General features: G+C 43.0%; 1 protein-coding gene across 1 annotated transcript in view; it reads right to left on the reverse strand.

Annotated features, from left to right (window-relative positions):
- Nucleotides 1-7573: 7573 nt before the first annotated feature.
- Nucleotides 7574-23346, reverse strand: part of LOC126281486 (uncharacterized) — a 260262-nt gene continuing 244489 nt past the window's right edge. The window contains exon 8 of the mRNA XM_049980485.1: nucleotides 7574-8037. Within this exon, the coding sequence (XP_049836442.1) occupies nucleotides 7904-8037 (134 nt within the window). The 3' untranslated portion in view covers nucleotides 7574-7903. The remainder of the gene's footprint in view (nucleotides 8038-23346) is intronic.

Consider the following 23346-nt stretch of genomic DNA (forward strand, 5'->3'; position numbering starts at 1 on the left):
GCAGCAAGCAGGTCCGGCCGGAAACGGTGCTGTTAGAGGACGCCTTCGTGCTGGAGGAACCAAGCCAACCTTTGTACGCGTTTGGAGAGTGACCGCGGTCTGCGGAAAGCGCCAGTCCATCGCATGCAGAACGCAGTTGCATAGTGACCGTTGGCCGTAGTGTGTTGTGGTTAGCAGGAGAGCCAACCGTGTTAGTAAAGGAGGCCGAAATCCACGCGTTTTAGCTCACGCAGGTTGGCGTGAGGTCTGGAACGTGACAAGGGAATTAGAATTAAGAAAAACGGACGTAGCTGGTGGAATACTTAACTTTAATCCATTAATGACGAACGTCGCTCTTTATGGTACATGATTCACAATATCAATAGTACGGATACTGGCGCCTTGCTAGGTCGTAGCAAATAACGTAGCTGAAGGCTATGCTAACTATCGTCTCGGCAAATGAGAGCGTAGAAGTCAGTGAACCATCGCTAGCAAAGTCAGCTGTACAACTGGGCGAGTGCTAGGAAGTCTCTCTAGACCTGCCGTGTGGCGGCGCTCGGTCTGCAATCACTGATAGTGGCGACACGCGGGTCCGACGTATACTAACGGACCGCGGCCGATTTAAAGGCTACCACCTAGCAAGTGTGGTGTTTGGCGGTGACACCACATGGTGGATAATCGACAGACGTCACTGGCGATATCTAACACTGCGACTATATACAGCGCATGCGCTTCTGCGTTTGGGATCTGCGTATCTTCGTCGTATATGTAGGAGTGGTTGACGGTCGATAGCTACATGAATTGTGTTTACTTCGGCGACAGAGTGATATGGCATGGTGGAACAATCATTTGTGGTGATACATCCTGGTTGCAGATCGGATTCGAGCCGAAAAGATTCAACCTTTTTTCCACAGTAGCAGAGCAACGTAAGTGACCAAGTGTCTTTGGCAATGGCTTCCGTATTTCACGACCTGTAGACCGCTTTGGCAGGGCCTAACTGTCAGTGGAATATGGCGGTTGTATATTTTTTTCGATCTGTTCAAAAATAGTTTTCCACTGAAATTCTCGTAATTTGTCCGTGGTTTCTCCCGGACTAGCAGCAACATTTTGTCTGGTAAATTCAGTAAGAACCAACCAGGAAGCTCTATTGCCTCTGAGCACTATGGGACTTAAGCACTATGGAACTTAACATCTGAGGTCATCAGTCCCCTAGAACTTAGAACTACTTAAACCTAACTAACCTAAGACCATCATTCACATCCATGCCCGAGGCAGGATTCGAGCCTGTGACCCTAGCAGTCGCGCGGTTCCAGACTGAAGCACCTAGAACCGCTCGGCCACACCGGCCGACGAAGCTCTATTCACAGCAAGTTCTATGACGTCAGAAAGTCACATGATGTCTTCATGTCAGAGAGAAGTCCGAGCAGACCAGCTTCCCCTAGTTCGGACAAGTGGAATGCTTTCACCCACCCCTCATTGTGGCTCCAGGCCAGCAGTTTTAAGACGATGAAAATTCCAGCCTTTTTTTTGCCTGTAGGACAGTGCTTCGAATTCTAGGAGGACGGTAGAGCACTTGCCCACGAAAGGAAAAGGTCCCGAGTTCGAGTCTCGGTCCGGCACACAGTTTTAATCTGCCATCGGATCTGCTGTGTGCGTCCGTATTTTTTATCACGATGTGGTGTGGATTTCGGAATAGGTCATGAAATTTTAGATAAGTAATTGTTATGATTTTCCCGTGTGTTCAGAAAACTGAGGAAAATAAAAAATAAGTGCCTTAACATCCCTGACTCCGGTGGAAAATATAAATTAAGCCCAATCAGCGTATCAGAAAATTGATGAGCACGACAGTAGCAAGTATGTGTAGTGCAATTTTGTTTTAGCATCACTACAATCCTAGTTTCTCCGTAATTTATTAATACATATCGGTTTGTGGGATTGGTTTCGTTATCGCTTTAGGTTGAGTCTTTTGCCCACCAATTCTGAAGTGGAGCAGAGAGATTTATTTTGACTTGTAAGTGAAGGTATTGGGTTGAGTTGATTTGCTAGAAGAGACCAAACAGCGAAGTCATCTGATTCATTTGATTAGGGAAGGATGGGGAAGGAAGTCGACCGTGCTCTTTCAAAGGAACCGTCCATCCTGGCATTTGCCTGAAGCGATTTAGGGAAATAACGGAAAACCTAAATCAGAATGTCCGGATGGGGAACTGAATCGTCCTCCTCCCGAATGCTAAGTGAAGGTAGCATCCTACGTGAGTTACTATTTATTTTGAGTAGGGCTGCGACTTGTTTCTAGCGATATTGTGATTTTTTTTCTCCAGCAGGAGAGCACCTGTTGTGTGATATTATCAATTTTGTGCCGTACTGCGGTTTTAGTTACTCTTTGTGTAGCACCATGGCTATAGGTATGTAATTAGGAGACGTTCTTACTCGACTTTCCTACCAAAAATAAATAATGTACACCAACGTAACCACCGTCTTTGGCAGCTGGACAGAGATTGACCGTTTCCCACAATTTCCAGGGGAGTGTTGGTGGTGGGTGACGCCATAGAACTGGGGGCAGCAGTGGGCAGGCCGACAGGTGCAGTGTGATTGGTTGGTTGGTTGTTTTGGAGAAGGAGACCAGGCATAGGTCTCATCGGGTTAGAGAAGGACAGGGAAGGAAGTCGGCCGTGCCCTTTGAAAGGAACCATCCCGGCATTTGCCTGGAACGATTTAGGGAAATCACGGAAAACCTAAATCAGGATGGCTGGACGCGGGATTGAACCGTCGTCCTCCTGAATGCGAGTACAGTGTCTAACTACTGCGCCACCTCGCTCGGTGTGCAGTGTGATCCAGCTCGGTCGGTCACTGCACGTCGAAGAGAACACATGCGCTTCTGAGTTAGGTTACTGGAGGTAATCCAACTGAAGTTGTTGTTGTTGTGGTGGTCTTCAGTCCTGAGACTGGTTTGATGCAGCTCTCCATGCTACTCAATCCTGTGCAAGCTTCTTCATCTCCCAGTACCTACTGCAACCTACATCCTTCTGAATCTGCTTAGTGTATTCATCTCTTGGTCTCTGCGATTTTTACCCTCCACGCTGCCCTCCAATACTAAATTGGTGATCCCTTGATGCCTCAGAACATGACCTACCAACCGATCCCTTCTTCTGGTCAAGTTGTGCCACAAACTTCTATTCTCCCCAATCCTATTCAATACTTCCTCATTAGTTATGCGATCTACCCATCTAATCTTTAGCATTCTTCTGTAGCACCACATTTCGAAAGCTTCTATTCTCTTCTTGTCCGAACTATTTATCGTCCATGTTTCACTTCCATACATGGCAACACTCCATACAATACTTTCAGAAACGACTTCCTGACACTTAAATCTATACTCGATGTTAACAAATTCCTCTTCTTCAGAAACACTTTCCTTCCCATTGCCAGTCCCAACTGAAGTATAAATATATAAATAAATTAACTACCGTGCCTTCCTCTCCAGCACAGAATTACGGTTTCCCATAAAAAAAAGTACACTGGCTCTGAGCACTATGGGACTTAACTTCTCAGGTAATAAGTCCGCTAGAACTTAGAACTACTTTAACCTAACTAACCTAAGGACATGACACACATCCATGCCCGATGCAGGATTCGGACCTGCGACTGTAGCGGTTGTGCGGTTCCAGACTGTAGTGCCTAGAAACGCTCGGCCACTCCGGTCGGCTAAAGTACACTAACCTAAGCTCTCTCTCCAGCAGCCAGACGGAGACTGACGGTTTCCTGCCATTACCTTGAGTGATGACACAGGAGGGGGAGGGCGGCAAGGGGGAGAAGGAAATTAGGTTAGTGGAGGTAGCCCAGCTGTCCTATTTTCCGCAAAGATTTCCCGCCATTTTCAGGGAGTGGAGGTGTTGATATCGTAGGGGACAGGGACAACGAAAGACGTCATCAGGCGGAATGGGGGCGACAAACGTTAGTTTGGGTCCGACCTCGAGTCCCGCTCAGATTGACAAATGACAAGTCGAGCGCTGGCGGTAAGTGAGAAATGCGGGTTGAGTCCCAGTCCGGCACAAATCTTCACTGCCGTCGTTGCGTTATACAGCCCGTGGTGTGGTAAGCGCAGCGTGCACAACCAGGCAGCGCGCACGGGCGCCGACACGTCGGCGGCCCACAGCAGGGGCTGCAGAGCGGGCAGCTCCGAGGCAGAAGGCCGCCCTCCGCCCTCCGCCCTCCGCCCTCCGCTCGTGTACTTACCGTCGCATCGTCTGCTTCTACAGGGTCTACACCAGCGCGTCTTCAGTGACCTTTCTAGTGGGACAAGAACTGTTCACTATTGAGCGTTAACTTGTGTAGCTCGTAGTTGAACTTCAGGATCTGCTGCCTGAAAAGACTTGTACACAGTTGAATATTCGTCAATAGTTGTGTGTGTTTTGTCGTCAATCGTTATCAGCATTTCAGCGTTCTCCTCTCATGTTCCTCTCAGCGCAGTATAGACAGTTGAGCGTAGCGACGAGTAGAAGTTTCAAAAAATGTTCAAATGTGTATGAAATCTTATGGGTCGTAACTGCAAAGGTCATCAGTCCATAAGCTTACGCACTACTCAACCTAAATTATCCTAAGGACAAACACACACACACCCATGCCCGAGGGAGGACTCGAACCTCCGCCGGGACCAGCCGCACAGTCCATGACGGCAGCACCCCAGACCGCTCGGCTAATCACGCGCAGCGTAAAATCTTCTTTTGTGGTTCTACCAAAAGTACGATACAACACAGCTGACGGTTGTCCGTAATAACAACTGCGAATACATTTAATGTATGTACAGTTCATTCTGTATGCGTGGGACAACAGCATTTCCAGAGCAGAGTAACGTATACGCTGGGCCCGAGTTTTCTGGCACATTGACAGTCCCCCTTTGTCTAAGACTCACTGTTAGTGAAACCTTTTATGCTGATTAAGTCTGAAAGAATCATAGCCTGATTTTCAGCGTAGTTGGTTGTTTAGTATGTGGTCATCTATTATAAATTTTTCAAGATCACTGGACGATAATGCTTCATCGTGTACTTCAAACAAAGATGGCAAGGTCGCCGAGGTCCCATTGGCATTTTAACTGTAAACTGTGCTACGTTTAATTCCTTACTTGTACAGTGGTATTCTTAGATAGATTGGCAATATTTTGTGACAATGCGCCGAAATACGCTACTGGCCATTAAAAGTGCTACATCAAAAGGAAATGCAGATGATAAACGGGTATTCATTGGACAAATATATTATACTAGAACTGGCATATGATTACATTTTCACGCAATTTGGGTGCATAGATCCTGAGAAATCAGTACCCAGAACAACCACCTCTGACCGTAATAACGGCCTTGATATGCCTGGGCATTGAGTCAAACAGAGCTTGGATGGCGTGTACAGGTACAGCTGCCCATACACCTTCAACACGATATCACAGTTCATCAAGAGTAGTGACTGGCGTATTGTGATGAGCCAGTTGCTCGGCCACCATTGACCAGACGTTTTCAGTTGTTGAGAGATCTGGAGAATGTCCTGGTCAGCGCAGCAGTCCAACATTTTCTGTATCCAGAAAGGCCCGTACAGGACCTGCAACTTGCGGCCGTCCGTTATCCTGCTGAAATGTAGCGTTTCGCAGGGATCGAATGAAGGGTAGAGCCACGGGTCGTAACACACTTGAAATGTAACGTCCACTGTTCAAAGTGCCGTCAATGCGAACAAGAAGTTGAAACGTCCCCTTGAAACAATTATACAAGACTGTGCTTAAACTGACACACAATATTTTTAGCGCAACGCAATCTGACTTTCAATAACCCCTACAAAAGAATGGCCCTGACTAGCATTAACCTATACCTTTCACAAATCACTTACCTCACCAAAAATCTACTGCAATACAGCGAGCGCCACTACTACCAACTAAATAAAAGATTCAAACTATTGAAGGTACTAAGTACTGATAGGCATAGTTAGCAAATGAAAGATTTTGATAGAGAACAAAGAATGTATTTATCTTAATAGTCATAATATATATAGCAGTTCATGACATCCATTCTTACAAATTTCAAAACTCCGCCATCTCTCTCCCCACATCCACCACTGCTGGCGGCTCACCTCCAACTGCGCAACGCTACGCGCTGCTAACAGCCAACTGCCCAACGCTACAATGGTGAGTATTACAACAATGCCAACCAGTCACAGACTGCACACAGCACAGCCAGTGATTTTGATACAGAGGTGGTGTTACAAATGAAAAAATCTAAACAACCTACTTACAAGGTGACCGAGACATGTAACCAATGGCACCCCATACCATCACACCGGGTGATACGCCACTATGGCGATGACGAATACACGGTTCCAATGTGCTTCACCGCGATGTCGCCAAACACGGATGCGACCATCATGATGCTGTAAACACAACCTAAGTAACGTTTTGCCCTTCGTGCACCCAGGTTCGTCGTCGAGTACAACATCGCAGGCGGTCCTGTCTGTGATGCAGCGTCAAGAGTAACCGCAGCCATGGTCTACGAGCTGATTGTCAATGCTGCTGCAAACGTCGTCGAACTGTTCGTGCAGATGGTTGTTGCAAGCGTCCCCATCTATTGACTCAGGGATCGAGACGTCGCTGCACTATCCGTTACAGCCATGCGGATTAGATGCCTGTAATCTCGATTGCTACTGATACGAGGCCGTTGGGATCCAGAACAGCGTTCCGTATTACCCTCCTGAACCCACCGATTCGATATTCTGTCATTGGATCTCGACCAACGCGAGCAGCAATGTCGCCTTACGATAAACCGCAATCGCGATAGGCTACAATCCGACCTTTATCAAAGTCGGAAACGTGATGGTACGCATTTCTCCTCCTTTGACGAGACATCACAACAACGTTTCACCAGGCAACGCCGGTCAACTGCTGTTTGTGTGTGATAAATCGGTCGGAAACTTTCCTCATGTCAGTACGTTGTAGGTGCCGCCACCGGCGCCAACCTTGTGTGAATGCTCTAAGAAGTTAATCATTTGCATATCACAGGATCTTCTTCCTGTCGGTTAAATTTCGCGTCTGTAGCACGTCATCTTCTTGGTGTAGCAATTTTAATGGCCAGTAGTGTATGTAAGATGTTTCCCAATCTGTTGTCTTTCCGTTGGTCCGGTAAACTTCATATAAGTAATGTTGTCGTTCGCTGCATTTGTTTTGACGCTGTTAAATATCTGGTACCTGCTTCTGATTTCTGGTACTATATATAGCCCCTACAGTGTTCGTGTCGTGGACGTAACGTGAGATATTCGCATATATTTTAAGCTTTTTGTTAGTGTGTATAGTGATGTCAGTCCAGTCTTTCCTTTCACCGGATTTAATACCGCGGTCTTGGTATTCACTGAGCATTTCAAATTTTAAAAAGTTATAGACTTAGCATCTACAATATATAAACCACTAGTGATTGACGATAATAAATGCATACTTTAAGCCTATGATCAGTATCTCAGACAACTTAAAATTCTGTGAAAAGTGACGAAAAGGCAAAAATTATCGCAAATTCACAGGTGACAGACACAGTTTCTCCTACTGAGATTTTCTGAGAGAACAAGAGAAGAATAGGTAGTGACACTACAGTCAAAGAAATTTAATCTCAACACTTACATACATTACATATTACGATAATTACATCATGTAAATCTTCAGAAGAGAATTTGATCAACCAATCTGAAACAAAAGATCTCTCATTTCTGTTGACTCTCACTTGGTAGTGAAACATTCTGTGCATAGTTGAGCAAGTCTCTACACTCCCTTCTTATGACGCAACAAGCCTCTTCTTCACAGTGAGCTGACAGAGCGAGCTACTCAGAACAGCAACGAGATTGACAACGGTGATGACACGAAGTGCATTACCCTCGGTGATGGCTGCCAGTGCGTGGCTGGCAGGATTCAGTTGTCGGCTGGAGTTTCCTCCTTAGCGAGCTTCCGCAGATCTCGCCTCGACACTTTCCCTGTCGCAGTCTTCGGCAGGGCGTCCAAGAAGCGGACGCCACCTCGCAGTCGCTTGAAGTCTGCCACCTCACCTGAAAGACCGCATAGTCGAACGACAGAAGTGACTTGGACACACGAAGCACAGTACGGTGAGTGCGTAAGTTTTATCGTGCGTAAGTTTTATCAAAGCATCTGTGAAAGACTTCAGCTAAATTGTAGATAAACTCCTCCAAACACGGAATACATATCCATATCCAGTGGTATTATACAGGATTGACAAGATTAGTACACTGATGTGCAGCTGTTGATAGTATATACAGTACTTGCCCCACTTTCTTTACATTGGGAATTTTGTAACATAGAGGTCACTGACCTCTTGATTTCATCCTTATCAGTGACTTTACCGCTGTTACCAGTGATGTTATAATCCTTATCATTGGAAAGCCACGTCTCCCGATTAACTCCAGCCAATTGTAACGCAGTATTAAAACTCCAAGAGGGCAAAAATACCCCCATTTCGTTCATAGGAAATTGAAAACCCTTCCTCCTATCTCCACCAACCATAACGCAGCAATAACTGTCCAAATGATAGAAAGAGACCAATTGCGTATTTATAGCCCACCCCCGTCCTTTCTGTCTCTAACTAAATTGTTGTATACAATTGATACGTAAAAAGGATATAGAATTACATTGCTACCAACGTACACATCAAATCACGCCCTTTCCTCGTCTTATCTCCAGCCAGTCAAGATCATGAAAACAGACCAATTGTTTGCTTTATATCCCGCTTCCCTCGAATGCCTCCAAGAAATCACTGTGTAGTACTTAAATGATATGCCACGGATGAAGTAAAAAAGTAACGTAGCCTTCACTTAAAAAGTCAATGATATTCATTATTTGCTTGAAAGTCAAAGACATGCATTATTTTCGACATAACAACGGTCTCATTCTAAATTATTTACGTAATATTACAGCGATGTTATTATGAATGTTATGCATGTATATATCTATGGCGTAATAAGAAGAATGGCTCCAATGTTAAGAACCCTGAGCGCTTAAATAGTTAAACATCTTTCCTTTACGAGTTCGACTGAGTCGTTCCACAATTGGGAAGCCTTCAAGTTGGAAAACGACGAGTGGTCATTAACCTTATGCTTTGCTATCAGCTTCTTGAAGTGGTTATTATAAAATCCCCTACCTAAGTCAGTTTGTAAGTAATTTGGAATCCTGTTATTCTTTCTGTAAATCTTCCTAAATGCACCTACAGCATCAACGCCAGTTCTAGTCTTTCAAGTGACAACACACCCATATTTGAAGCACACATTAGTTACTGTTAATAAATAATTATAGCCTAAAATGTATTTTGAATATGGAATCAAATCAACCAAATTGGCTCGATGAAGTTCATCAATTCCTTTTGCGATAACTACTCTCCTCGGATAAACTTTGCGTAGCTATTCGAACTTTCACGCTGATTACTATGTCAGTCAGTAACAAGATCAAACCCTGTCGTGAAAATAAGATACCAACAACATATTATTTCTTTGTATACCGTGTTGTAGAGAGCTAACAATCAAAAAACGAACAGAAAATTGTGCTGTTTAAGACTTTCCCGACGTAGTAACTGCTTCATTGGTTCACGGGCGCCGTGTCGGATAATGTTGTGGAAGTTGCCCGATATTTCGACGAGACAGCTGCTCGTCATCTTCAGGTGCTGACTGACGTGTTGCAGCAGTGGCTCGCCAACGTATACGCTGACTCGATAGAAAAGTGCCTGGCGCCAAGGCCTGAGGCTGAATCATAGAGCACGGTGCCGTTCAGTGCCCCCTGCCGTACAAACGGGCCACTGGCTTCCCGCCCACGACGCGGGAAAAGCGCGGCCGCAAATAGCTGGCAGAGTTTAGGAGTGCGGACTGTGATTCTCCGTCTGTGTTGACTCGGATTCGTTCGTCTGCGGTCGACGATACTTAGTAGCGCCAGTGCTGGTTCCCATGCTTCGTTGAGTTGAAACCCCGTGTCTCTATTGACCAGGTCGATACTTACATGAATTTCGACTGCTTCTTTAATGATGGAGTCCCAGTACGTGAATCGGACGAAAGGATCTTTGTCTCTCCATAGTTCATGCCACAGCAGACTTTTCTGGCTGACCCAGTCTGGTGTGACGTCTACGTTCAGCGCAACTATCCTTCACAGCGCGACACGTCTGGCCAATGTACGACTTCCCACACTGACATAGGATCTTAAATATTCTCATTACACCTAGGTCGTCTTTAACCGAACCCAGTATGGTTTGCACTCGCACTGGAGGGGGGAAGACACATTTTATTTGATTTTTTCTGAACAGTAGACCAATCTTAAAGGACGCACCTTCTCTGTTTCTTCTGGCTTCAGTGCGTTCAAGTTTAAATGCATTACGGATCTGTTTATCAGAGTACCCGTTTTGTACAAACATAGAGCGAAGATGGTTAAGCCCTGCTGATAAGCTCCTTGCATCATAGATAATTCTAGCCCTATGAACGAGAGTTCGCAACACGCCACTACGTTGAGATGGGTGATGGCAGCTCGTATCTCGTAGACAAAGGTCGCTATGAGTCGGTGGCCGCAGGGCCTGTGTAATGAGTGAACTTGGTGAATGTCGGTATAGTTTGCAGGTCCCGATACTTTAGTAAAAACGCGAGAGCACAACAGTCTGTTTCTCATCTTGCGGAGTTTATCGAACTCAAGTACTCTGAGATGTCGGGACCAGCAATCTATACCGACATTCGCCAAGTTCACTCATTACATAGACTCTGCGACCGCCAAGAGCATCAGACAAGGAGCCAGCATGGCATTGGTGAGAGAAGGAATCCGTTATACCAGGCGAGAATTAGAAAGAGTCTACAGGAGCTTGCTTTCATTATATCTGAATATGTCGTCACGTGTGTCAGCGGATTCCTGGGAGTGGGTGGGCGTTGCTACGTGGTCACTTTTGGACTGGACGCGGCACCATCCCGTGGCGCGTTAAACTTCCAAGTTGCATCCCCTTACACGCCAGTCATCGCAAGAGCATAAACTATGTTGACGCACTCTGTTTAATTTCACAGGTAAACAACTGAGTGGCGCTGCGCTATCGGTGTCGCAAAAGGGAGTAAATTTTGTGCCCATTCCAAAGATCTTGCCTATTAAGGATTTTATCAGTGCCGTTGAGCAAGGTGTCTTGAAACTTCCGAGTGAGACTGCTGACGAAATAAGGCGAGAGGCTTGCAGGGCCGTAACCTAGATGTCTGCACCGAAGCAGAACATCAACACTAAAGAAAGGAAAGTTCTCTGTTCCTTAAGGGAACACACAGAAACAGTGATTTTATCTTCTGACAAGGAAAACGCTACCGTTCTTTTGCCTGAAACATCTTATTTTGGCAAGATGACGGATTTACTGCAGCACTCAGCGTATCGCCGTCTCCAGAAGGATCCAACTGACGCAGTACAACGGAAGACATCCGCGCTCGTCAAATCCAGCCAGTTTCCCGAAAATCTTAAAGAGAGCTTAAGAGTACAAGCGCCAGTTCCACCACGACTTTATAGGCTGCCTTAGATCCATAAGGAAGGGGTTCCTCTTCGCTCCATGGTGAGCAATGTATCAGCTATATTACCTGGAAAAACATCTGGCTTCTCTTCTATGCTCACTGGTAAGAAAATGTGGACATCACATTGGAAACTCAGAAGATTTTATACAATGACTGAAGACTTTGCGTCTCGAACCAGCTGACATATTAGTGAGTTTCGATGTGGTTTCATTTGTTTTGAGTAGCCCTTTGTTTTGCATATTAGCTAACCTTTTCATGCAAGTCTTCGAGGAAAATGCACTTCAGTCAGCGCTGTTGAAACCTTAATGTTTCTGGAGATATGTGGACGACACGTTGACCGCGTGGAACAACAACGCTTCCTGCATTTATGGAACATGTTAACTCCCTCCATCCTACCATTTGCTTCAGCATGGAAGCGGAGAAAAATGGCGGCCTCCCTTTTTTTGATGTCTTGGTCCGCAGAAAAGATGTTGGTTTCTTGGGTCACAGTGTGTTTCGCAAACCGACTCACACTGACCTATGTCTACTTGCTACGAGCCGCCATCACCAATCTCAACGCAGGGACGTGTTGCGGACTCTCGTTCACAGGATTAGAATTATCTATGATGCAAGGAGCTTATCAGCAGAGCTTAACCATCTTCGCTCTATGTTTGTACAAAACGGGTACTCTGATAAACAGATCCGTAATGCATTTAAACTTGAACGCACTGAAGCCAGAAGAAACAGAGAAGGTGCCTCCTCTTCCGCCCTCCAGCGCGAGTGCAAACCATGCTGGTTTCGGTTAAAGACGACCTAGGTGTAAGAAGATCAGCGATATATAAGATCCCATGCCAGTGTGGGAAGTCACACATTAACCAGACGTGTCGCACTGTGAAGGATAGATGCGCTGAACGTAGACGTCACACCAGACTGGCTCAGCCAGAAAAGTCTGCTGTGGCTGAACATTGTTTTGACACGGGACACAGCATGAACTATGGAGAGACAAAGATCCTTTCGTCCGCCTCCACGTACTGGGACTCCATCATTAAAGAAGCAGTCGAAATTCGTGTAAGTAACGGCCTGATAAATATAGACACGGGGTTTCAACTCAACCAAGCGTGGGAACCGGGACTGGCGATCCTATGCATCGTCGGCTGCAGAAGAACGAATCAGAGTCAACACAGACGGAGCATCAAAGCCCGCACGCTTAAACTGGGTGTCAACACTCTGCCTGCTATTTGTGTGCCGGCCGCGGTGGTCTCGCGGTTCTAGGCGCGCAGTCCGGAACCGTGCGATTGCTACGGTCGCAGGTTCGAATCCTGCCTCGGGCATGGATGTATGTGATGTCCTTAGGTTAGTTAGGTTTAAGTAGTTCTAAGTTCTAGGGGACTGATGACCACAGCAGTTGAGTCCCATAGTGCTCAGAGCCATTTTTTTGCTATTTGTGGCCGCGCTTTCCCCGCGTCGCGAACGGGAAGCCAGTGGCCCGTTTGTACGCCAGGGTGCACTCGATGCCGCCGTGCTCTAAGATTCATCTACGATGACGTTACAGCCTCAAGCTTTGGCGCCTGAGCTTTTCTAGCGAGTCAGCGTATATACTAGCGAGCCACTGCAGCAACACCTCAGTCAGCACCTGAAGATGACGACCAGCTGCCTCGTTGAAATATTGCGTAGCTTCCACAACATTATCCGACGCGACGCCTGTGAACCAATGATGAAAACAAAAAAAAATGCTTTAAATGTAAATTATATTATAAAAAATGTTACATTTCTTTTACTTTCCAACATTGCAATTGTTTTTACTATACGTTTATTTCCCTGTTCAGAACAGATTACATTTTTTCAGTAATTCAACAACAAGGTCCATTTCGTTCATTAACGACATATGGGATATGTCGCATGTGACAATCAGACCACAAATGTTCCAATAATTTCCCATTTAAGTCTCCATTCACTGATTCATGTTTGGCGACACGAATTTTTGAGGGACATTCTTTGTCTTCAGTATTATCTATATCATGTTCCAGTAATAAGTCTTTTATCCAACTCACGCTCTCAGACTCCTCTACTTAGACACACGACTCGGATGGAATAATTGCGCATATACTATTCAGTTCAGTGTGCATGAGCATTAAAATGGTTCAAATGGCTCTGAGCACTATGGGACTCAACTGCTGTGGTCATTAGTCCCCTAGAACTTAGAACTACTTAAACCTAACTAACCTAAGGACATCACACACATCCATGCCCGAGGCAGGATTCGAACCTGCGACCGTAGCAGTCGCACGGTTCCGGAATGAGCATTAAAGCTGAGGCCAAAGCTGTGGTAGAAGTAAGTTTTCATCAGCTATTTTACAGAAACTACATCCAACTTGTTGCATGAAGTTGTTCGCTGTAGAAGGAAATGACCAGAAACAACGATGCACACAGCATCACGGCAGTCTTTGGAACAAATAGTTTGCCTTTTATGTGGAATCCTTAGCGGTCAAGGAAGACATAGTACATGGTTCTAGAAAAAAAGGAAAGAAAAGAAAACGCAGCAGTGAGCAGTCTCGCACAAGATAACAATCTCTTTGTAAACAGAAGAGAAACATCCCCCAGGCTGTGGCTAGGCCATGTCTTCGCAATATCCTTTCTTTCAGGAGTGCTAGTTCTGCAAGGTTCGCAGGAGAGCTTCTGTAAAGTTTGGAAGGTAGGAGACGAGGTTCTGGCAGAAGTGAAGCTGTGAGTACCGGGCGTGAGTCGTGCTTCGGTAGCTCAGTGGTAGAGCACTTGCCCGCGAAAGGCAAAGGTCCCGAGTTCGAGTCTCGGTCGGGCACACAGTTTTAATCTGCCAGGAAGTTTCAGAAGAGATGTGTTTTACCTCCCTTACTTGGAGTAAGATATCTCTCTCCTGTGCACTCAACAGCGAACTGAGTCGTAATTTCCATATGTATCCATATACGAGTAATGTCTTATTAGCATATTCAATAGCAATAAAAGGTCTTTGGAAAAAATACATAATAAAGACCAGCATTGTGGAAGTCAAACTATATTCCTAAGCATAAGAGAAATGTTTTTGTCTCCGTACCAGCACACGGCGATGACAGAATACTGACCAGTTGTGACTTTCACGACTACTTCCACACTCTATAGATACAAGATGGCAGCACCTATAATGTTGTGATGATGACGTCACGTCGGGTCGATAAACTTCCGAGGCTCTTTTTTAACATGTCAGTATAGCATTAAATCTGCGAGATCTAAGCCCATCACGTTGCCCACTTGGTTGAAGGCGTCATATCTATGACAGATTCCTGAATAACCAGACAGTATGCTGTCGTATTTTCATGAAAGATTAGTCATAAAAATCAGTCATTGAAATCTTCATGGAATATCTGCAGGTCGGGTATAAAGTATTTATGAAAGCAGAAGAAGATGATGAATATGATGTGAAAGATGATGATGGAGATGAAGAGAGTCATCAGGGAAAATAACAACACGATTTTTAATAAGCCAGTAGACAGAATAAGTGATATTGTATAGGCCATCAGATTTGAGCCAACAGTAAACGTGTGGATGACTGGTAATTCACAAGTGACTGTCAAAGGAAATGATTTAATAATTCACAACGAGAGGATGATGCGACCTATTGTTTACAGTGAGACATCCCAAAACGAGTTTCACAGCATGAGATCTTGAAAATCATAGTAAAATCTTAAGGCCGTCGATACACGTAAGTAGTGCTACCTCTCTCGCAAACTTTAAAACTCAACTGAGGCACATTCAAGTCGTTAAGCCTGCATTAAGTAAAACTGGTCGATCAGTAATGGGAGTTGACAACATACATATCTGTATGAGAGGGAACGGAACTGCACTTGAAATGCGCAGTTGTGAGAGGATTTCCACCGAGTCACCAGTGTATTTCGATTTTCTTTACTGGAATAGTGCGCATGAATTGGTGGATCGATTTATATTATTGCTAGCTGGCAGCGGGCAATAAATCAGACGATAGTGAGATGATATCTATTGAATGAGAACTTCGTAAAGCGTTGATTGTTGCCTAACAGTTTACAATGTCTGACGAAAATACTACAGTGAAAAGAGTAGATTCGTAAACCGTCACACTAATTATTGATTTTTGGATTTAACAGCAAGCACTGTATTTAGGGTTTCTGCGGAGTACCAAAAATATATATTTACATCAGTACGAGTGAGCACACTGTAGATGACACTTTGCAAGGTAGCAGATGTGCAGATGAGAGGTGTCATCCACAACACAAACGATGTATCTGGACACTTTGAACAGTGTATATGTATTATTTTCGAATTGTTTTATTGACATCTAAATATAATACACTTTATACACAAATACAGTAAGGTAAGACCAAGGTATAAATATTTTTGGCAACTGTGCGTAAATAGCTGCAGTACCTCTCTGATAGCTGGGAACTTGCTGTTCTCTGCGTGAACACCTCTACAAATGATACTGTCAAACTTCAGACATTTCAAGTGCAACCTAGAACGTCTGCGAGGGCCACACAGGCATTAGAAACCAATGAAAGCTATAATCTCTATAACACCTGTTTCTGTAGTATCCCTTTCCCTCGAAAAGTTACCAGAACCCACTAAGGTAAATATTAGTAGATGTTGCAATAAAGAGTACTATATTGTGACCCAAAAACAACATTGTAACATTTATTTCTGTCTTTGTTGTACGAGGCTCATTTTTGTGTCCAAGTAAGTACATAACAATATTACAGGATCCTGTTCCAACATTGCTATCATCTTTACTTGTCCACCATTTACCTGTTCCATCTTTCCCTGGAAGAAATACGTCCTCTTGAATTATTTATGCCTGTGATCCATATTCATCTTTTTCTGACACTTCTTGTTTCGTTACTGAATAAAGACCACCTTCATGTACACAAAACTCGTGCTCTGAGCCAACACTATCGGTATCTTAATCACTCGGCTCATACGACCATTCCAACCATACATCACTGTCTCTGCTAAACTCTGTCCCACATGCGTTTCACTTTTGACATTTATTCCACACTGAATATTTACTTTTCGTGGGTAGTTATTTTAGGTAAAAAGTAGATTTACTATAATTAGTTAAGATACGCCTAAAATTATTCAAATTGAAGTTGGATTGAATCTAGGAAAGCAGTAAAGTCAGATACTTTCTTTCAGGTTATACCATTGTGGCTCACGCAGATGAAAGGGCTCCTCCAAGCTATGGCAATGTTTTATAAACAGTGCAACCCTTCGTAACAAACACAATGGTGGTTGAAGCTGACGGATGGAGATCTAACTGAAAGTTATTGAAAATGGCGCGGACTCAGTTCAGCTAGTAAGACAAAATGGAACCGGAAAATCATGTAGATGACGTGTTATCTTCACGAGCAAAGAAGGATTAATCATTTTGTGGAAAATTCTGTCTCTATAATACAAATAAATAAAGACGTCGTTTCCCATGGTTATTCTTTAGCTGAGTGCAATAACCCTTTGCTTTCTTGTCTCTTACAAGTGTTACTTAGGTTTATCTGTTTCTTCAAGCTTGGTATTTGTTGGAAATTAATGTTTCCAGGAATGTTATTGGGGTACATGAGATTTGAAATTCCTGTTCACTCAGAAGGGAGGCATATTATAAAAGCTGTAAAATTGCCTTAGAAGCTATCAGTCGACGCTTATCCTTTAGACAGTCAAAATCAGTCTTTGAAAATCTGTCCTTGAAAAAAATAAAAATAAAAAACGTAAGTAGAAGAAGAATATAATAAAAATCTATACATTCTTCAGTTTCTCCCGGCGTGTTTCTTCCTCGAACAGTCCACGATTGTACTGCAGGCCCATAGCGTCCAACGGAAACAATATATCGGCGATCAGACATGTCGCCATCGGCAGATGCGCTGACGATGGCGACATGTCTGATTGCCGAAATATTGTTTCCGTTGGACGCTATTGACCGTTAGTACACTCGTGGACTGTTCTAGTATAAATATGTATTTTACTTATCAATTACTGTTATAACAACTGAAATCAGGAATTTCATATTACAGGACTTGAAGAGTCTTGGGAGTGCATTTAACGCAGAAAGACCGTCAACGTAAGAGAAGCGGCAGGGCCATCGGGTAGCGAACACTGTTACCTCAACAGTGGTAAAGTGTGCATAATATACTGTTGATGATAAAGTAACACACGCACACACAGTCGATTTTGATAATATTGATGCATGATTGTTTGTGTATACAAAAATGTCATTTACTATTCACAAAGAAGCATGTAATGAAAGAATAAGAGATGTTAATACTAAATCTCTAAGAAAGAGAGTTGTGACTCCTTGTTTTATTTATTAAGAGTGTTCAGTTCTCACATATAAAATCTGTGTTGATCCTAATGCATTTACAGAAGATAATGAGCGAATAATACAATTGCTTCTGAAAGAGTGCTTTACCGATTCCAGACACTGATGTTTTTGAAGTGTGCAATAATGACGAGTGTAATCACTACACAGAACTGCTTCTGTTCCAGTACAAGAAGCTGGAGAGGTTATATATATTTTGTTTTTTTTGAGTCATCAGTCTACTGACTGGTTTGATGCGGCCCGCCACGAATTCCTATGCCGTGCTAACCTCTTCATCTCAGAGTAACACTTGCAACCTACGTCCTCAATTATTTGCTTGACGTATTCCAATCTCTGTCTTCCTCTAGAGTTTTTGCCCTCTACAGCTCCCTCTAGTACCATGGAAGTCATTCCCTCATGTCTTAGCAGATGTCCTATCATCCTGTCCAGTGTTTTCCACATATTCCTTTCCTCTCCGATTCTGCGTAGAACCTCCTCAATCCTTATCTTATCAGTCCACGTAATTTTCAACATTCGTCTAAAGCACCACATCTCAAATGCTTCGATTCTCTTCTGTTCCGGTTTTCCCACAGTCCATGTTTCACTACCACAGAATGCTGTACTCCAGACGTACATCCTCAGAAATTTCTTCCTCAAATTAAGGCCAGTATTTGATATTAGTATTCTCCCACAACCCGTAGTCTAGGGGTAGCGTCTTTGATTCATAATCAAAACATCTTCGGTCCCGTGTTGGATCCACGCCACTACCTAAATTTTGATAAATAATCAGCATTGGCGGCCGAAGACTTCCGGCATAAGAAGTCAGCCTCATTCTGCCAACGGTCTTGTCAAAGAGGACGGAGGAGCGGATAGAGGTTCAGGGCACTCTCTTGTCCTAGGGGTGGGAAATTGCCCCTAAAGGCGGAAGAATCATCAATGATCAACGACATGAGGATGCAGAAGGCAATGGAAACCACTGCATTAAAGACACGTAACGTATATCCACAGGACATGTGACCTGTAGTTGAAGAAGGGTCATGATGATCTCTCCATTGGCAAAAGATTCCCGAATAGTCCCCCATTCGGATCTCCGGGAGGGGACTGCCAAGGGGGAGGTTACCATGAGAAAAAGATTGAATAATCAACGAAAGGATAATTTCTACGAGTCGGGGCGTGGAATGTCAGAAGCTTGAACGTGGTAGGGAAACTAGAAAATCTGAAAAGGGAAATGCAAAGGCTCAATCTAGATATAGTAGGGGTCAGTGAAGTGAAGTGGAAGGAAGACAAGGATTTCTGGTCAGATGAGTATCGGGTAATATCAACAGCAGCAGAAAATGGTGTAACAGGTGTAGCATTCGTTATGAATAGGAAGGTAGGGCAGAGGGTGTGTTACTGTGAACAGTTCAGTGACCGGGTTGTTCTAATCAGAATCGACAGCAGACCAACACCGACAACGATAGTTCAGGTATACATGCCGACGTCGCAAGCTGACGATGAACAGATAGAGAAAGTGTATGAGGATATTGTAAGAGTAATGCAGTATGTAAAGGGGGACGAAAATATAATAGTCATGGGCGACTGGAATGCAGTTGTAGGGGAAGGAGTAGAAGAAAAGGTTACAGGAGAATATGGGCTTGGGATAAGGAATGAAAGAGTAGAAAGACTAATTGAGTTCTGTAACAAGTTTCAGCTAGTAATAGCGAATACCCTGTTCAAGAATCACAAGAGGAGGAGGTATACTTGGAAAAAGCCGGGAGATACTGGAAGATTTCAATTAGCTTACATCATGGTCAGACAGAGATTCCGAAATCAGATACTGGATTGTAAGGCGTACCCAGGAGCAGATATAGGCTCAGATCACAATACAGTAGTGATGAAGAGTAGGCTGAAGTTCAAGACATTAGTCAGGAAGAATCAATACGGAAAGAAGTGGGACACGGAAGTTCTAAGGAATGACGAGATACGTTTGAAGTTCTCTAACGCTATAGATACAGCAATAAGGAATAGCGCAGTAGGCAGCACAGTTTAAGAGGAATGGACATCTCTAAAAAGGGCCATCACAGAAGTTGGGAAGGAAAACATAGGTACAAAGAATGTAGCTGCGAAGAAACCATGGGTAAGAGAAGAAATACTTCGGTTGATTGACGAAAGGAGGAAGTACAAACATGTTCCGGGAAAATCAGGAATACAGAAATACAAGTCGCTGAGGAATGAAATAAATAGGAAGTGCAGGGAGCTAAGACGAAATGGTTGCAGGAAAAATGTGAAGACATCGAAAAAGATATGATTGTCGGGAGGACAGACTCAGCACACAGGAAAGTCAAAACAACCTTTGGTGACATTAAAAGCAACGGTGGTAACATTAAGAGTGCAACGGGAGTACCACTGTTAAATGCAGAGGGGAGAGCAGATAGGTGGAAAGAATACATTGAAAGCCTCTATTATGGTGAAGATTTGTCTGATGTGATAGAAGAAGAAACAAGAGTCGATTTAGAAGAGATAGGGGATCCAGTATTAGAATCGGAATTTAAAAGAGCTTTGGAGGACTTACGGTCAATTAAGGCAGAAGGGATAGATAACAATCCATCAGAATTTCTAAAATCATTAGTGGAAGTGGCAACAAAAAGACTATTCACATTGGTGTGTAGAATATATGAGTCTGGTGACATAACATCTGACTTTCGGAAAAGCATCATCCACACAATTCCGAAGACGGCAAGAGCTGACAATTGCGAGAATTATCGCACAATCAGCTTAACAGCTCATGCATCGAAGCTGCTTACAAGAATAATATGCAGAAGAATCGAAAAAAAATTGAGAATGCACTAGGTGACGATCAATTTGGCTTTAGGAAAAGTTAAGGCACGAGAGAGGCAATTCTGACGTTACGGCTAATAATGGAAGCAAGACTGAAGAAAAATCAAGACACGTTCATAGGATTTGTCGATCTGGAAAAAGCGTTCGACAATATAAAATAGTGCAAGCTGTTCGAGGTTCTGAAAAAAGTAGGGGTAAGCTATAGGGAGAGACGGGTCATATATAATATGTACAACCAAGAGGGAATAATAAGAGTGGACGATAAAGAACGAAGTGCTCGTATTAAGAAGGGTGTAAGACAAGGCTGTAGCCTTTCACCCCTACTCTTCAATCTGTACATCGAGGAAACAATGATGGAAATAAAAGAAAGGTTCAGGAGTGGAATTAAAATACAAGGTGAAAGGATATTAATGATACGATTCGCTGATGACATTTGATATTGTGGCCGTCAGCCAAGATATGATACAAAATTGGCTGTCATTTTTGGAGAAGAAATATTTGAGGAAATGTCCACTCCTAACAAGGCCAATCAAAGAGGTAATCATCACAAAAAAACAGCCCCACCTCATTCAACGTCGAGAAAATTATAATGTAGTTTGGATTTAATTGGTGATGAGAGATTCACAGCAGCTTCACGAGCAGTAATCTATAGATTGCTTGTCACTTGCTTAAAGAAGTAAAATAAACAGTATAATGAAATCTTATTCTAGAATAATTTTATAGAATGCTAATAATAAAAAATAGTATTAATAATCATAATATTAATTTATTTTTACAGGTCCTCTGGCAAAATCAAAAGAAAAGGTATCACAATGGCCACGTTTTGAAGGGTTATTGCAGACAATCAGCTAGGATGTTTTACAGAAACATTTTGCAATGGGCTGAGAAGTGCATTTGGGATGAAGTGACGTTACATATGTTACATTGTATTCTTTATTATATGAAGTTAAAATAGCAAAGAGAAGTTTTTTACCACCCACCGCCTTTATTGCTTCAAACGTTGTTTTTAATTTCAAATTATTTGACACATAATGTTAAACAAAGTATACAGTTTTACTTGCAATACCTTCTGGTCCGCTGTATGCATGTAGCACATTTTTCTCTTGCAACGCATGACATTAATTAAAATATTTTGCCAATAAAACTACAATTTAAATATTTAAGGTATGAGTTACATTAATTTTAATGTATATAACACGTCCCTCCAAATGACTTTAGTATTCATCAGTTTTCCCCGTTAGTACCCATGAAATTCGGTTTCAAACTTTACTCTCCTGCACATTTTTATAATGTGGACAAAGCATGTTCTTTTCCTGTGCTCTTAATATTGTTTGTTTGTGTCATTGTAAGTTGTAATACTTCCTGTGAAAATTTTTGTATACTAAAATTATTACTTTTATGTACTGTTTGTTTTCCCTTTCATTCCTCAGCTGTGTGATATACAGGGATATGTATTTACGTAAATGATCACAACTTTAACCTTGGAATCATTTTTTAATATTATGCCAGAGATATGCTTATGTATAGATTCATCTCTCACATTCAAAGAAATAATTTGACAAAGCTTTTATGCATCATAAATTTTCATGGAGTTCTGTAATTATACTTGCATGTTGTGGTACCATTACCATTTAACTGTTCAGCTATTTAGCCGTTTGGCCATGTAGCTATTTAGTGTTTGCCATTAAGCATATAGTGTTTACCACACATAATTTACCATTAAGCATTTAATATTTATCGTTCAGCGTTCAGCATTTAGCATTTACTGTTAGGCATTTAGTGCTTACCATTTAGTATTTTCCAATCGGCATTTAGTTTTTACTGTTGAGCGTTTACCATTTAGCATTTAACATCTAGCATTTAGCGTATACCATTATGCATTTAGCGTTTAGGGCTCAGTGTTTACTGGACGAGGAGTGGAGTAAAGACACACTGTTACTCTATTCCCATAATCTTGGATTTTTAATACTGTGGTATGTTTGGTTGGAAAAAGGAGACGGATTATTAATAAAGCATTTGGTTTGCACGTAAATAATTTAACTTGACCCCATTTTCACACCACAGTCTGATTAGTTGGAGACAGAGGAGGAAGGGCATAGGGCATAAAGCACACAACTGGTCTGTTTTCATCACCTTGGACTTCTAATACCACTATATGACTGGCTGTACATTGGGAGAGGAAGGGTTGTAATTTTTTTATTAACGCAGTTGTGCTATTTCCGCCATCCCGTACCTTTAATACTGTGGTAATTGATGAAGATGATGACCTTGCTGTGCCAGAATTCCCAATGTAAACAAAGTGGGCCAAATAATTTAGGCGTGTCTGAACATACTTTCTTTGAATGTGATCAATATGCAGAACTTAGACAGGAAGTGGGCATAACACCTGACACTGTGTATGGCATGGTCCATAATGCAGAAAGTGGAGCTGCATATTCTCTAGTGGATAGTATATGTAAGATTAAACTACGAGCGTCGTTGCGAAAGTAATGGCTCCTATTTTTTTGTAGTGATTTCGGATGTCCGCACCAGATGGTGTAGTGCTAATGCTTGCATCTTTCTGAATCTGCTTAGTGTATTCATCTATTGGTCTCCCTCTACGATTTTTACCCTCCACGCTGTCCTCCGATGCTGAATTTGTGACCCCTTGATGTCTCAGAAGATGTCATACTAACCGGTCCCTTCTTTTTGTCAAATTGTGCCACATACTCCTCTTC

Source organism: Schistocerca gregaria, chromosome 7, assembly GCF_023897955.1.
Source record: "Schistocerca gregaria isolate iqSchGreg1 chromosome 7, iqSchGreg1.2, whole genome shotgun sequence".
Classification (NCBI taxonomy): Eukaryota; Metazoa; Arthropoda; class Insecta; order Orthoptera; family Acrididae; genus Schistocerca; species Schistocerca gregaria.